This window comes from Schistocerca americana, chromosome X, assembly GCF_021461395.2.
Source record: "Schistocerca americana isolate TAMUIC-IGC-003095 chromosome X, iqSchAmer2.1, whole genome shotgun sequence".
NCBI lineage: Eukaryota > Metazoa > Arthropoda > Insecta > Orthoptera > Acrididae > Schistocerca > Schistocerca americana.
The window spans coordinates 219,508,827-219,524,915 of record NC_060130.1 but is presented as its reverse complement, the minus strand read 5'-3'; the positions used below and the strand labels follow the sequence as shown (position 1 = coordinate 219,524,915).

Below are 16,089 nucleotides of genomic sequence, written 5' to 3'. Positions count from 1 at the left end.
GATGTAAACTGTTGCTGTGTAATTTTTACTCAATGTTGATTTGTCTGGTATATTTTGATTTAAGCAATATTTGTGCAGGAAGCCTTTGAGGATAAGGTTTGTAAGTTTGCGAAGAGGAATATTGCTTGCAATGAATGCTTCACGTAGATCCATATTAAACCAACTTTTTTGGTTACCTTTGGACAAATCCCTGCTACTGCAACTTGCTGCTGTCAGAAGTTGTTGTCGTGGTCCTTTCCTCTGCATTCTTGCGACATGCAGACTTGTCTTGACATGCTGGTCTATTTAAAACTTTTTTGCATGAAACTTTTCTCTCACAAACTCACCAATATAAAACAATTCCATTATATGTCAATATTCCAGGATGGTCAGCTATCCATCAAACAACATTTCATTTTTTGGGCAGCATGGCACACAACACATTACACACTACATGTGTCAACTGTGTACAAGTAAATAGAAAGCTAAACTGAAACAATGGGTGTGCGACTAAAAGCTTGTGTAGTTTAATTTAATTGTTGCCAACATGTTCGGTATGACAGCAGAGGGGATTAACCAGGGATGCGAGTGCAGAAACATTGACTCTGTCTGCCTGTTCCTGTTTCTGTTCTGTAATGATTTGCTAGGCAGTGGCATCTCGGTTAGCGATTACATGCAGTTCTAGGTTGCAGTTAATCAGAGACATCAGAACTAGATTGAGCAGGAGACTGCTCATCTAAATTTTTACAATATTGTAAACAAAGAGTAAAATATGCATCGTCACCAGTTTTTAATTAAAATATGCAATAACTGGTGAAAAGGAGCCAAATATGCAAATGCAAATGCATATAATCCGGTCTCTATTAATGTGTAGTCTTTTTGGTAGATATGTTGAGTGTTTATAGGACTCCTATACTACCAAACATCTGAAATGCCCTTCAGGACTCAGCACTCATTTGCCAGGTATAGGTTCAGTACCTGTGGGGTTCCTAAGCTGGGGAATGGTTGCACCGTAGCCCTCTGTCACTGTAAGCTCTCAGCACATTTCAGCAAGCACTGTACAGTGCGGCAGTGAGCGTTGTGCCACAAGGAATGGGGATCTCTGCTTGACCACCCAAAGTGCGAGGGTGGTAAGAACATCTATAAAAACCCTCAATACCGAAGTGCGCTACATGGGGGCAATCTCTGGGAAACCTGCCACACCCCAGTCATGTAAGGCTTACTCAAGCAAGTAGGGGCCTGTCTATGTAGACCTTTATTTCCCTAGCTGCTAGTGCGACTGAGACGGAACCCCTGATATTAAATTCTTTAACTCTCAGCAGAATGGATGTACCGATGGTGGGTATTGTCATGCGATCAGACAAGTGATCTTGTGTAGCCGGTCCTGCTGACTGATGGATTTTCAGAATTCTTGTGTTAATAGTAACAGCATCCAATCTGCCAGTCAGAATATGTTTTTAACAGTTAAAAGGAAAGAGGGCAGCTTTGAGGAAGTTTCCCCTCTCTATATTCAAAAGCGATCAGAGGGCATTGCTGGCACTTTAAAATCTGTGAAGTGACTGTGCAATAGGACACTGTGAATAGAAATTTCTAGTTCACAATTGGTACAGATCTTCAGAAAGCTAAATGCTTCAGTGGATATGCAATTGAAACTGAGCTACACAGCACCTTGAACTACAGCAAAGGTGTTGTGGCATACAGCGATCTGCTAGATTGTTTCCCTCACCCTCCAATCAAGCAACCAACCAACCAACAGCAAGGTCATTGGTCCCATGATCTGAAGTGACACAAACTAAGGGAGGAACAACACAAACAGCACAGTTCAGTCAATGGGAAAGGAAAATGGCAAAAAAGAGGCAAAAGGTAAACCTGGGCGTCAGGATGATTAAAGAGCAGAACAGGAGGGAGGGTAAGGAGGGGGGTGGGGGGGAGGGGGAGGATTGTGAGAGCAGGGGGTGCCCCAAAGGCACTACACATGATGGGCCATCACTACCGCCACCACTGACTCATACTGATCCCAAGGCCTTACCATGATTGTGATATAACTGGGGAAATGAAACACACAAAAAACCAGACAAAACATAGAAAATGGCAGGGGGGGGGGGGGGGGGGAGGGGGAGGGAGCGACCTTCTCGGGATGGAGGGAGGAACGAAGGCCTTTCAAACCAATGTCAACACTAACCAAGGGCCTCCAACACCAGAATAAAATTCAAGTATTTAAATCTGGGAGGTCAAACCACTTTTACAAGAAAACCGAGAATGGATGTGACCATGTGACACCCAAGACAAGAAAGGTGGGGGGTGGGGGCATATTTGGTGTGAATGGTGGAAAGGCAGGGATAATCCAGCAAAATATGGATCACTGTGAGCTAAATGGAGGGGGGGGGGGGGGGGTTCATTACAAAGTACAAAATCATGGTTCAACCTGATATGGTCAATCAATACAAAGACGGCAGAGTATGGTAGATTTCAACAAGGAGAGTGGATGGAAGGACACCATGGAGTGTGAGTCTCTTGATTGCACGAAGTTTATTGAGACCGGGCGTGGCACCCTCCAGCTACACAACCAGCAAGTTCATTAACCAGGATACCCACATGGCTGGGGATTCAAATGAAATGTGCCAAAGAAGCAGCAGGCGCAAGATTGGCAAGAAGCTCATGTGTGGCACGACCATGGCTGATCAGTTGGTTGGTTTAAGGGTGGCAAGGGGGGGGGGGGTGAGGGGGGGGGGGACCAAATTGCTTGGTCATCAGTCCCTTGTTCCTATAAAACAAGTCCACAAGGGGGAAAAAGAAAACACGAGACTTACAGCACAAAACCGGGAGAAAAGGAAAACCACAAGAATGACAGAAGGGCAACAAACACTACAATGGACAAAATAGGACAAGAAAACCACAGAGAGATGCAAGAAACAGGTAGAAGGGATTAAAACAAGAGAGCAGATGACCATTGATGGTTGATCATGGGAATAAAAAGGATAAGCCTGCCAATCTGCAGCACACTAAAACCTCCAGCCGAAAAGTACTAGGGTAGAGCACACACAATGACAAAGGACATGCACTAAAACTAAGATAGAATGATAAAAAAACCCTCACATACAAAATGTATAACTAAATCACCCAATGAGGTGGTGTCAGCTAAAATTAATGGTAACAAGTCCGGTAACTGAAGACTACATGACAGGGCAACCAAACAACAGTGAATGACTGAACTGTCCCAGGGCATAGATGCACTCCTGTATGAGGGCTACCAATGGATGGCAAGGGTAGCACTGGTTGATAGTTTGTACGCTGTTCAAGGAGTCACTACAGTCAAAACATGACTTGCCAGGGCACAAATGGTTATGCTAAAGAGCACGAGATATGGTCACCACCTCTGCAGCGAAAACACTGCAGCCATCCAGCAAGGAATGCTGTTCAATATACCCTTTGTGAGCATCGGCAAAGCCAACATGGCCACCAGCCATCAAGCTATTTGTGTTAACTACTTCAGAGCCCTGGGATGCATCAAGAATTGAGAGGTGGTGACAGCTGCGAGCCTCAGGAGGAACTGAGTCCTTAGAGCCATGCAGAACGTCCAGACGAAGCTACCTGGAGCAGAGGTGGTAAAGAAAAGGACTCTAGTTCAGACAGAAGGAATCGGACATGAACCATGATCATAATCCCTGACCTGGGCTGCTGATGTGCGAGATAAACCACCATGGTTGGGAAAAGGGGATGGTAATTTGGATACTCAGGAGCACTATGAATGTGCACAATGTAATTGGCGTGCACTTGTCGCTGGCTGATCAATGGAGGGACCCCAGTCTCCACCAGTAGGCACATCATCATAATTGTCCTAAAACCTCCTGTAGCTAGTCTAACACCACAGTGGTGCACTGGATCTAGTAAACACAATGCTAAGGGTGCCACCAAACCATAAACCAGGCTCCCATAGTCAAGACAGGACTGAACAAGGGCTTTGTAGAGCCACAGCAGTGTAGAGTGATTTGCACCCCAGTTGGTGTTGCTCAGGCAGTGGAGGGAATTGAGGTCCTGCCAGCACTTTTGCTTACCCTAATGAAGATGAGGAAGCCAAGTCACTCAGGCATCAAAAATTAGTCCTAAAAATTGATATTTCTCCACTATAGTGAGTGAATTGTCTTCAAGGTAAAGTTCTGGTTCTGTATAAATGGTACAACACCAACAGAAGTGCATGACACTCGACTTCACGGCTGAAAACTGGATGCCGTGGATTACAGCCCATGACTGTGCCTTGTGAATGGCTCCCTGTAGGTGCCTCTCACCAATGCCAGTACTCGTGGAGCAGTAGGAAATGGAAAAGTCTTTTTCATACAAGGAAGGTGAGACCGATGGCCCCACAGCTGCTACTAAACTGTTAATGGCCACTAAAAATACACACACACTCAACATTGAGCCCTGTAAAAGGCTGTTAAGATGGCAGACTTGAGGGACACTAGGTTGTCAGCGCTAGAGCGAACCTGGCAGAAATCACCCTGGCAAGGCCCCATGACTCCAGGAGCCAACACAATTGTCGATTCACCGTACGTTTAACAGGTTATAATGTATGATGGTGAGGCTGACTGGCCAATAGCTATTCACATCAAGCAAGTTTTTACCAGGTTCGAACACTGGAATGATGGTGCTCTTTCACCATTGCAATGGGAATATGCCATTACTCCAGATATGGTTGAAAATGACAAGGATATGTTGCTGGTAGCCTGACGAGAGATGTTTAATCATCTAAGCGTGGATCTGATCTGGTCCAGGAGCTGTTCAGGGCAATGTGCAAGGGCGCTGAGGAGCTCCCACTCTGCAAATGGGGCGTTATAGGGTTCACTGCGGCATCTAGTGAAAGAGGGGAATTTCCTTTCCATCCTCTGGTTGAAGGTGCGAAAGGCAGGGAGGGGGGGCTAGTTCTCCGACACAGACACTTGAGCATAGTGCTCCGCAAAGTGCTCGTCAATTGCATTTGTGTTTGATGTCATTGCCAGGGACACCTGTCAGGGGTCTGGTACCAAAAGATATGTCTAATTTTCATCCAGACTTGTGAAGGCTATGTATGGTACCCAATGGCTGAGGTGTACCTCTCCCAACACTCCTGTTTCCGTCTTTTAATGAGCTGGCGAACATGGGCACAGAGCCATTTAAAAGCTATTAGGTGCTCCGGGGAAGGGTGCCACTTATGACTCTGTAGAGCCTGCCTACAATCTTTAATGGCCTCAGCAATTTTCAGTGACCACCACAGTACTGTCTTTCACCGGGGGCACCTTAGGAACATGGGATCACATTTTCTGCTGCAGAAACGGTCATTCTGGTGACTCACTCAACCACCACATTGACATTACCAGGGGCTCTCCCAATGCGCGACACCCAGCTACAGCTGCCAGAAGTTCCAGTGCTCCCACTTGACAAGCAACCACTCCTAGGCATACATTGGTAGGTATCAGCTCGGGTATCAGAAGCATGATTCCTATGTTGTCAGGAGGCTCAATCAAAAGGGTACATAACCAAACGCACCACAGGGATTGGCTACCGTGCTGGCTGTCTAGCATTGTTGGACAATGGTGTTGAGAAAAAGATGGAAGATGCATTAATGCCGAAGATGCTAAGTAAGGTGTTCCTTCCCAGTTCACTCACATTTTGGTTGTTTGATGGTTGTTTGAGGTTAAAGGGACCAAACAGCAAGGTCATCAGTCCCTTGTTTCAAATAGACTCCATTCTGCTAACGGGACATCTCAGAAAAGTCAGAACAAGAAAACAGAAAAAGGGGAAACGTAAAAGGGCAGTCACGTTGTCAATAGTAAAAATAAATGAGGGAAGTTGGCAAGAGAACGAACCCAACACTATGCTGAAGCAGCATAGGCAAGACCACCTGTGACTTAAAAGGTACAACTGCTATAATGCAGAAAGTACGTATGGGAATAGAAAAACTAACCAAGCCTTAAAAAGAAGGGGTAAAAACAGAGTAAAAGGGAAAGAAAAGAGGATTCTGGTCAGGGAGGTGAATCGGGAATCTCTGAACACTGCCTACAGTGGGAGACACCCAAACACTCACCGCCCTGCCCCAACACCAGAGGGAGATTAAAAACTTTAAAACTGAGAATAAAAACCACTCTCCCGGAGGAAACCTAGAACCAGAGAGACCATCCGGGAATCGTCAGCCAACATCAAAGGTAAAGTGTGGGGGAGTCTGTACTTAGCACGCAGAGCCAAAAGAAGGGGGCATTCAACCAAAATGTGGGCCACTGACTGGAAGGCTCCACAACCACATAGCGGGGGTGGCTCATCACGCAAAAGGAAACCATGGGTCAGCCTGGTATGGCCAATGCGGAGACGACACAGTGTGGTCGAATCCTTGCGGGAGAGGCGAAAGGAAGAACGCCATGGGCCTGGATTCACTTTAATGGCACGAAGTTTATTAGACAGTGGAGTAGCCTCCCAAGAATTGGACCATGACTGTGCAAAGTGGGATTTGATGTGAAGCCGTAAATCTGCTGCAGGAGGGGTTACAGAAAACGGGGGGTAAGTAACTGCTCCCCCAGCCAAACGATCAGCGAACTCATTACCCGGGATACCCACATGGCCCGGGACCCATAGGAAGTCAATGGAACAAGCAGCACGGTGAAGATCAGCGAGATGGTCATGGATGGCAGAGACCAAGGGATGGCGCGAAAAACACCGGTCAATAGCAAGAAGGCCACTCATCGAGTCCGTACATAACAAAACGCGGTTGTGTTGGGATTGTTTAATAAAGGTAAGGGCCCGGAAAATTGCCATCAATTCCGCAGTAAACACCCCACATGAGGGTGGCAGTAGATGATTTTCCGTTCCAACAAAGGACGTGAAGGCATACCCAACATGATCAGCAGATTTAGAGCCATCAGTGTAAAAAACAACAGCATCCCGAAACTCCCATAAAATTTGGCGGAAAAAGGAACGGAACACCACCGGGGGGATGGAATCTTTCGGACCGCGGCGGAGATCCATCCGAATTCGAGGCCGAGGAACTAACCAAGGAGGGGTGGAGGGGAGGGAGCGAGGAAGACAGGACAAAGAAGGAAGCCGAAAATCACGGTTAAGAGACGCAAGGCGCAGTCCAACCGGTAAACCTGCCCGAGGGCGGGAGTCAGGCGGGCGACGTCCATGGTCTGGGAATAGGATAGAATAGGAAGGATGAGCAGGAGAAGAACGGAGAGTAAGGGCATAAGACACCAGAAGCTGGGACCGCCGAACAGAAAGGGGGGGGGGGGGGGATCCCAGCTTCAACCAGGAGACTATCAACAGGGCTAGTAGGGAAGGCACCGGTGGCCAAACGGATACCATGATGGTGGACCGGATCCAGCACGTGCAGCGTGGAAGGAGCAGCTGAACCACAAACTTGACAACCATAGTCCAAACGTGACAGAACTAGAGCACGATAAAGACGGAGGAGGAGGGAACGGTCCGCACCCCAAGAGGAGTGGGCAAGGAAGCGAAGGACATTGAGTTTACGGAAACATCCTACCTTCAGGAGTCTGATATGGGGCAGCCAAGTGAGCTCGTTGTCGAAAAGAAGACCTAGGAAACGAAACTGTGGAACCACAGGCAATCTTTGTGCAGCGAGATAGAGCTCTGGATCAGGGTGGACCGTAGTACGGCGACAGAAGTGGACCACCCGCGATTTTAAAGGAGAGAATTGAAACCCGTGTGAGAGGGTCCATGCAGAGGCACGCCGTATAGCCACCTGGAGCTGCCGTTCTGCAGATGGCATCGAGGAGGAACTAACCCAAATGCAGAAATCATCCACATACAGGGCAGGAGCGACCAAGGGACCGACAGAGGCCACAAGTCCATCGATAGCAATGAGGAAAAGAAGGACACTCAAGACAGAACCCTGTGGGATGCCCGTCTCCTGGGTCTGTGGAGAACTAAAAGCAGTACCAACTCGAACTCTGAATGACCGATGGATCAGGAACTGGCAGATAAAAATCGGGAGTGGGCCCCGAAGACCCCACTGATGAAGGGTTAGTAAGATGTGATAGGGGTTTCTTACCAGGCTTAAGGACAGGAACCACAATGCTATCCCTCCACTGAGAAGGGAAGTCACCCTGGAGCCAGATACGGTTAAACACCCGAAGAAGATGGTGCCGTTGTGGAGCACTGAGATGTTGAAGCAGCTGGTTATGAATGGAATCTGGGCCAGGGGCCGTATCGTGAGAAGAAGATAGAGCAGGAAGAAATTCCCATTCAGTGAAAGGTTCGTTGTAAGATTCTGACTCACAAGTGGTGAAACATAAGGTGACAGCTTCAGCCTGCTGTTTTTGATGAAGGAAAGCAGCTGGATAGGAGGCCGACGCTGATGCCACTGCAAAATGGGTCGCAAGATGTTCTGCGAGAACTAATGGGTCCGTACAAATGCCATCTGGGAGGTGAAGGCCTGGGAGGGTGGACTGCCGATGGCAACCTTGGAGAGAGCGAAGTGTAGCCCATACCCGTGACAGAGGGACAGTGGAACCAAGGGAAGAAACGAATCATTCCCAACATATCCGCTTGCTCTGTTTGATTAAATAACGGGCTTTAGCGCGAAGGCGCTTAAAGGTAGAAAGGCTGGCTACAGATGGGTGCCTCTTAAAGTGTTGCAAAGCTCGACGGCGATCACGGATGGCAATGGCAATGGCCGTACTCCACCACGGGACTTGCCGACGACGAAATTGTCCAGATGAGCGCGGGACAGCAAGGTTAGCAGCGCGAACAATCGCGTCAGACACGTCACGTAGGACGTCATCAATACAACCCGACAAAGAGGGAGAAAACTCTACCTGTGCAGTATATAGAGGCCAATCGGCGCGGTGGAAAGACCAACGAGGTAACCTCTCCATCGGGGAGCGGGAAGGGAGCGTGATAATCAACGGGAAATGGTCACTGTCACAAAGGTCGTCGTGTGGCGACCAGTGTAATGAAGGGAGGAGAGAGGGAGAAGAAAGAGAAAGATCAATGGCAGAAAAGGTACCATGACCAGCACTGAAATGAGTAGGGGAGCCATCATTAAGAAGGCACAGGTCGTGGTCTGCAATAAATTGGTCTATAAGAAGACCTCGTCTAGATGGAAAGGCACTGCCCCACAAAGGATGAAGAGCATTAAAATCCCCAAGGAGGAGGAAGGGAGGAGGAAGTTGCTGAAGAAGGGTGGTTAAGGCAGCAGGTGTAAGAGTCCTGTCAGGAGGGAGATAAAGATTGCATACTGTGACTGCAGAGTCTAAGTGGACCCTAACAGCAACTGCTTCCAATGTAGTTTGGAGAGGAATCCATGTGCTAGCAATGTCTGTACGGACCAACGTACAAACGCCACCAGAAGCCCGCAAGGGTCCGACCCGATTTCGACAGAAAACACGGAACCCACGGAGGGTCGGTGAGTGAGCATCAGTAAAATGAGATTCCTGTAGAACCACACAAGCTGCTGAGTAGGACGAAAGAAGGGATTTCAATTCCAGAAGGTGACGATAGTAGCCATTACAATTCCATTGGAGAACCACAGAACGATGGTTTAAATGAGGGCTGAACACGCTAAATCCAGTCATACCGCCGGGTCCCCACCCGTCACCGACAAGGAGGGGGCGACATCCATAAACGACAGGTCAGAATCTGGTTGTGAAGTCGGGGAAGGGACCTCCGGTGACACCAGAGGCTCTTTGTCCCGAGACTTATGTTTCTTCTTCTTTTCAGGCTGAGATCGAGGAGGGCTGTGTGGCATAATGGAGCCAGCTGCAGCAAGATCAGGAACAGAAAGAGACCGGGCGACCTGGGGGCCGATAAACCGCGGCTCTCGCGGTCGCCGCGCTGCAGCAGACCTTTGACCTGGAAGGTGCCGGGAAGGGGCATCCCGGGAGAGGCGCCCTTGACCGGCAGACGCCGAAGGAGTGGGACACTTCTCCGGCTGGGGAGGGGGAGCAGCGCCCAGAGGAGAAGGTGTGGGAGCCGCAGGGGAGGGGGGAAGGAGAGGGGTCCGGGATGGGGGTAAGGAAGGGGGAGGAAGGGATGAAGATGTAACCAAGGCATAACTAGATGTCATGGACACAGGGTGCAATCGTGCATATTTCTTACGGGCCTCTGTGTAGCTTAAACGATCAAGGGACTTATACTCCTGTATCTTTTTTTCTTTCTTATAGACTGGGCAATCTGCTGAACGTGGAGAATGACTACCATGACAATTTACACATACAGGAGGGGGAACACAGGGACTCCCCTCATGGAGTGGACGTCCACAGTCACCACAGAGAGGGTCCTGGGAACAGCGAGAAGACATGTGGCCAAAACGCAAGCACTTAAAACACCGCATAGGAGGTGGGATGTACGGCTTCACATCACAGCGATAGACCATAATCTTAACTTTCTCAGGAAGGGTATCCCCTTCAAAGGTCAGGATAAAGGCACCAGTATCAATACGATTATCTTTAGGACCCTTCTGAACACGCCGAACAAAGTGAACACCCTGCCGTCCGAGATTGTCCCGAAGTTCCTCATCAGTTTGAAGGATGAGGTCTCTGTGAAAAATCACACCTTGTACCATATTTAGAGACTGGTGAGGGGTAATGGACACGGGAATTGTGCCAAGATGGGTACAGCCACGAAGGGCCGCAGATTGGGCAGCCGAAACAGTTTTTATCAGCAACGAACCCGACCGCATCTTGCTCAGGGAGTCCACTTCGCCGAACTTGTCTTCAATGTGTTCCACAAAGAATAAAGGTTTGACACTGGTGAAAGTATCTCCATCAGTCCTGGTGCAAACTAGATAACGGGGGAAAGGTTTTGCCCCTAGACGACGGGCCTGACCCTCCTCCCAGGGGGTAGCCACGGAAGGGAAGGCCGAAGGGGCAAGAGAAGCAGCACTTGAGGAATCAGTACCACGCAGAGAGACGGCCACAGAAGAGTGGCCAGAGTTTTGGACCCGTATGCGTTTCATCTGCATAGCGTCCGCCCTGATACCACCCACTCCGATCAGGGGCTCTCCTCACGGGCGCCACCCAGCCGCAGCAAGGGCCGTCTGGCACGGCGGCCATTGCCGGGAGTTCCGATGCTCCAGGATGACGAGCAACCACTCCAAGGCATGCATGAGGAGGTCACAGCTCAGGTATCAGAAGTGTGATCCCTGTGTGTTCAGGGGGCTCAACCAAAAGGGTACATAGCGACCCCACCACACGGGCTGGCTACCGTGCTGGCTATGCACCCTAGCATCAGACAACGACGTGAAAGAAAAGGTGGAATGTACTAGGAGGGCACACGTCGGAGACACTAGGTAAGGTGCTCTTCCCCAAATGGCTCACACTACGGAAGAGAAATTTTGGAATGGAGGTCAAACCCCAGAGGGGGACCAAGGAATGCCAAAAGGAGGAGATGATTACGCAACAAAGCCGGAGTGTAAAACCAACAGAACCAGGAGGATAGCGGGGGCCAACATAAGCAAGGACACCAATAGAGGGAGAGGAGAGGGCGAGGGGAAAGGGGTATGGAGGGGAAAGGAGGGGAAGGGAAAGGAAATGCAGCCCGGGAGAGAGAGAAGGCTGCAATGGCTCGGGGCCCCATGCTCGCCACGCACGTAGCCACAAAAGAGTTGTGGACCCCCTGGGGGGCTCACATTTTGGAGAGAATGTTTAGAATTGAAGGTCAAAACCTGAAGGGGGAGCAAAAACACTGCGAAGGAAAGGTGAAAACAGAAAGACCAAGATAAACAGAAACTTGATGAATACCGGAAACCCAAAGGATAGCAAAGCTGATGTGAGCAAGGACACTAAGAGGAAGGAGGGGACAGAGGGAAAGGGCAAGTGGGGGGGTGGGGGGGGGGGAGTGACATGGGGGCGGGGGTAACAATGGGGGGGGGGCACAGGAAAGGAATGCATACGGGTGGGGGAGGGGTGGGGTGGGGGAAGGAGCAGTGACAGGGATGGAGAGAAAGGCATAGGGAAAGGAATGCAGACTTATGGGCTGAGTTTTTTCGGGTTCACAAACATTTATTTTTATCTGTTATTATTTTGATGTTGTAATTTCATGTACTGAGATGTTCCATGACCTTGGAGATTTGCTCAACAATTTGGTCCTATGGAACTTGACATGTAAATAAATACATAAAAGGAAGAAATGGCCACAAGGTCAAGGCCCCACTTATGCCACATACGAACTCACGAAAAAGCTGTGAGCCCTTTGGGGGAAGATATGGTAGATATTACCAAAGAGGAAGTGAAAGCTGAGTAGGCCCAAGAAAGCATAGTTGACATGCAAATTACAATGAAAAGAGTGAATGGCAATCTGATCAAATCTGGCTCATTTATACTTACTTTACACAGCATGAAACTTCCAGAGCGTGTCAGGACAGGTTTAGGTAAATGCAGTAAGGCACAATGACACAAATTTGTATGTATTTTTCAGATTTGTGCAATGTCAGACTTGCTCCCTAAAATTTTGGGGTGACAATTTCAACATGTTTACAGTATGGCTGGCTCATCAATCTATTTTGTAAGTAATGAAGCAGCCACATACACCTGCAAGTCTCTTAGTTTCCCCTCTAGTCTTAGTAGTGTTTTATTTGATAGTTTTTGAACATCTACCCATTTTTCCCATTGTTTTCCATGTTATGAGCTAGCGTGATTGAGCAGTTGATCATGGGTGATACTGGAAGAGAGAGAGAGGGGTTTTTCTCTACCTAGGTTTTTGTCACTTTTATCACATTTTCTATGCTTTAACCACTTTCATTTCAATTGAAGTCATTTGGATGGTGACAACATCAAGGCTGAACATCCCTAAAGTACAAAACACACACACACACACACACACACACACACACACACACACACACACACACCAGACGGACCAGCAATTCCATACTTCACCTGTGTCAACTAACGCCTTGGCGGGGCAGCCGTTGACCCAGCACTTGACGTACAGCATGCCGACAGTGTGGGATTCCACCTCCTGAGTCTTGTGCCACATCTGCCAGTGCTTCCGGAATGCACGGATGAACCCATCTGCCGGCAAGAAGAGAGACAGGCAAATTAATTATTTTTACTTGTGTATTTATTTAGTCATCCAGAGATTTCACTTACTTTCTCAGTTAATAGTCTTGGCTGGGACATAATGGTGTAAGAATTGTCTATAGCAAAGAACTGAAGTGGGGAAAGTGGAAGGATTGAGAGAGAGGGAGAGAGAGAGAGAGAGAGAGAGAGAGAGAGGAGAATTGGAATGATGGATGACATAAGAAGACAAGCAACAGATTAACAGATTAAGAAAGATGCTCACAACAGCACACAAAGAGACTGCAGTTGAAACCTTTCCCAAGACGGATACCCTACCATTACATATATAGGGTAAACCAGAGCTCCCACCAACAAACTTTCAGAGGTTGTTCAGGTTTACCTTCAAAGTATCTCTGGCAGCTTGTTACCAAGTTATTGCATTTCATCTGGTTTCTTAGCAAATTAGCTTTGTATCTGTATTGCAGTGAAAATATCATCATAACAATGCAAGTAGCGATGGTGTACTCAGAGTTGTATTTGGAAACAAACTTGTTTCATCCATTAACAGTATTTGCTGCTGAAAACATAATTCCTGACAACATAATGCCCATGTTACACTTCAGTCTCAAGCTCACATTCAGTGCTGCTCACCAGGTTTATTTTTCCAGCACTATTAGTCATACATGAATAGTGACACACACAGCAGTACACTGGATAAGTTCCGCTGAAGAGTTGACCAATGTGCAACTTGTATACTGTTTCAATGAATGCAGAAGAGCAGTACGACAATGCTATCTTGAGATTTTTCTGCAGCAGTGGCAGCTGCATCACTGTTTTGTCTGAAAATTGCTGCATTTATCTGTGTTTCTTTGTGATGACTGCATATAATAGACTTTTTCATTGTTGTGCATGTCTTTTCATGGAACCACATGTATTATGAGTAACAAACCAAAGTAGTTATACTTTCTTTGTTACTCAGTAACAAACTGCTGGAGACTGCGAGCCCATTATATCAAAATATTCTGCTGGTACCCATCAACAACCTCCAGATATTTGTCTCAGTTCTTGTACAACCCGTATAAATTCTCCAAGTCTGAATATTTTGGGGCGATTGTTTTGACTGTAATTTAATCATTTCAGTTGATACCATTATTCTGAATATATATTAAATTCATTGCTAACCAAAAATGTTTGTGTCAAAATTGAAGTCTAAGGGTCAACAGGGTCATCAGTTTAGTGGATCTACTGCTTGTGATTCAGAAAAAAGTAATTAGTTTATCTTAAGTTTCTGTAGATTGAAAGATATTGAGACATGACTTCAAGACACCACCCATTTTTATTCCCTGTCCTTTTTAAAAGCTGTTTTGATATTATTCCAGTCTCAAGTTTCCTGAACACAGTGATGTTCATAGTTTCTAGTATTTTGTATTGTAAGAGAATTACACAAAGTTACATTTTTTTTAAATTAATGTGTAAATGATGGTGATTGGAAACAGAAGTTTTGGTAAATGTTATAGTCACAATATCAATTAAGTAATGCTTTGTGATTTTGTGAAACACAAAGATACGGAACATTTGGTAAATGAAATAATTAGTCCTAAAAAAACTCTCTGGTCATCTTTATGACATACTGTTTCACTATAATTAATGAATGTATCATTTACTTGTTATCGACACACAAACCATGTAGTTAGGACTTGCCACCAGAAGATGAGGCTATAAACAGTCAGGATCAAGAGCAGACGAGGGAGCCAGGCAGTGTACTCAGAAGAGAACAAACTGTGTCAATTATATTAGTAAAATCCTATAGCAGTATTCTTAATTGTGTTCTGTAAGAATACTATACAAGTTATCAGGAATTGTGTTCATGAAAAAACAATACCTAATGAGTTATTAAGTACTGAACCGTCAGCATTGCTTATGTGTATGCAATGGAGCAGTTAACAACTGCAAGTTTTCAATTCACATTATATGTTGTGGGAATGAACTCTGCCATGTATACCAATTCTGTGTGTGAGTTGCATGCAAGCACGCTGCCCCCCTTGTGCCTCCTCTACTGCATGCATGCGCGTGTGCATGCAGGCATGTGCGCAGGCCCGCCCCCCCCCCCCCCCACGCACACACACACACACACACACACACACACACACACACACACACACTCTCAATCTCTCTCTCTCTCTCTCTCTCTCTCTCTCTCTCTCTCTCTCTCTCTCTGCATATCCCAATTCACCACCACTGTTGACATTTAGGTTTTTGGTTATTGATCAGAAACAGATGGTGATGCTAAACATGGTAAGGAATGGAAACGTTCGCCACCTCACAGTGTGCAGCCTTACCTATGTCCCCAGAGGCCATCGCATCTTCTACCCACGAGACGTCCTGCTGGAGTGGCACTGCGGTCTCCGGGTTTTTAAGTAGCCAGTTCCGAACTGTGGCAAGGTCGTCACTGATGTTCTCACTGATGTCATCTATGATTGCATCTTCCAGCCATCCCCGCATGCTGTCGTAGTCCTGCACTGGCCGGCCTCCCACTGGGCACATACACGGCATTTTTCTCCTTCATGGACAATATATCTAGGAATGAACTAAACAAGTTCCTAGAAACTATTAGAAATAGAAATACATATATAAAGAATACCAACAAAAGTTTCTGCTGAATTGGTTAACAACTGTACAATTAATTACAGTTAATTGCAGTGCAGGCAAAGCTCAAAGGTGTACCCAGGTAACCATAAGCAGCTAACAGCTAGAGAAATTACATAAGAAGTGACATTTTCATTATTGCCTTTTGTATGCTTTCTTCCCAACTATTCACATTTTATTTACAAACACTAAATAATAAGTTTTGTTATGTAAGTCACTTTTTTTTGTATTTTACCATTTGAGTTTAAGAAGAAAAATGTATGACCTGCTTTAGACACACATGACAGCAGGTTTTATGGTGGTGTGTACACACACTTACCAAGAAGAAAGGAAAACAATGGAACACCAAGAATGAACTGCTTGGACAAAAAGGGTCTAACAAGGGAACCATAAGGCAGTCTCATTTTTGTATTTTTTATATTTTTTATGATATGTCAAGTTCCTAACTCAAACAATTATCTTCCATTATAGTTCAATG

General features: G+C 46.7%; 1 protein-coding gene across 1 annotated transcript in view; it reads right to left on the bottom strand.

The window, feature by feature from the left end:
* Nucleotides 1-15,467, bottom strand: part of LOC124555927 (protein DDI1 homolog 2-like) — an 84,888-nt gene extending 69,421 nt beyond the window's left edge. The window contains exons 1-2 of the mRNA XM_047129981.1: nucleotides 15,305-15,467; nucleotides 12,843-12,977 (exon numbers count right to left, since the gene is read on the bottom strand). Of these exons, the coding sequence (XP_046985937.1) occupies nucleotides 12,843-12,977; nucleotides 15,305-15,467 (298 nt within the window). The remainder of the gene's footprint in view (nucleotides 1-12,842; nucleotides 12,978-15,304) is intronic.
* Nucleotides 15,468-16,089: the final 622 nt, after the last annotated feature.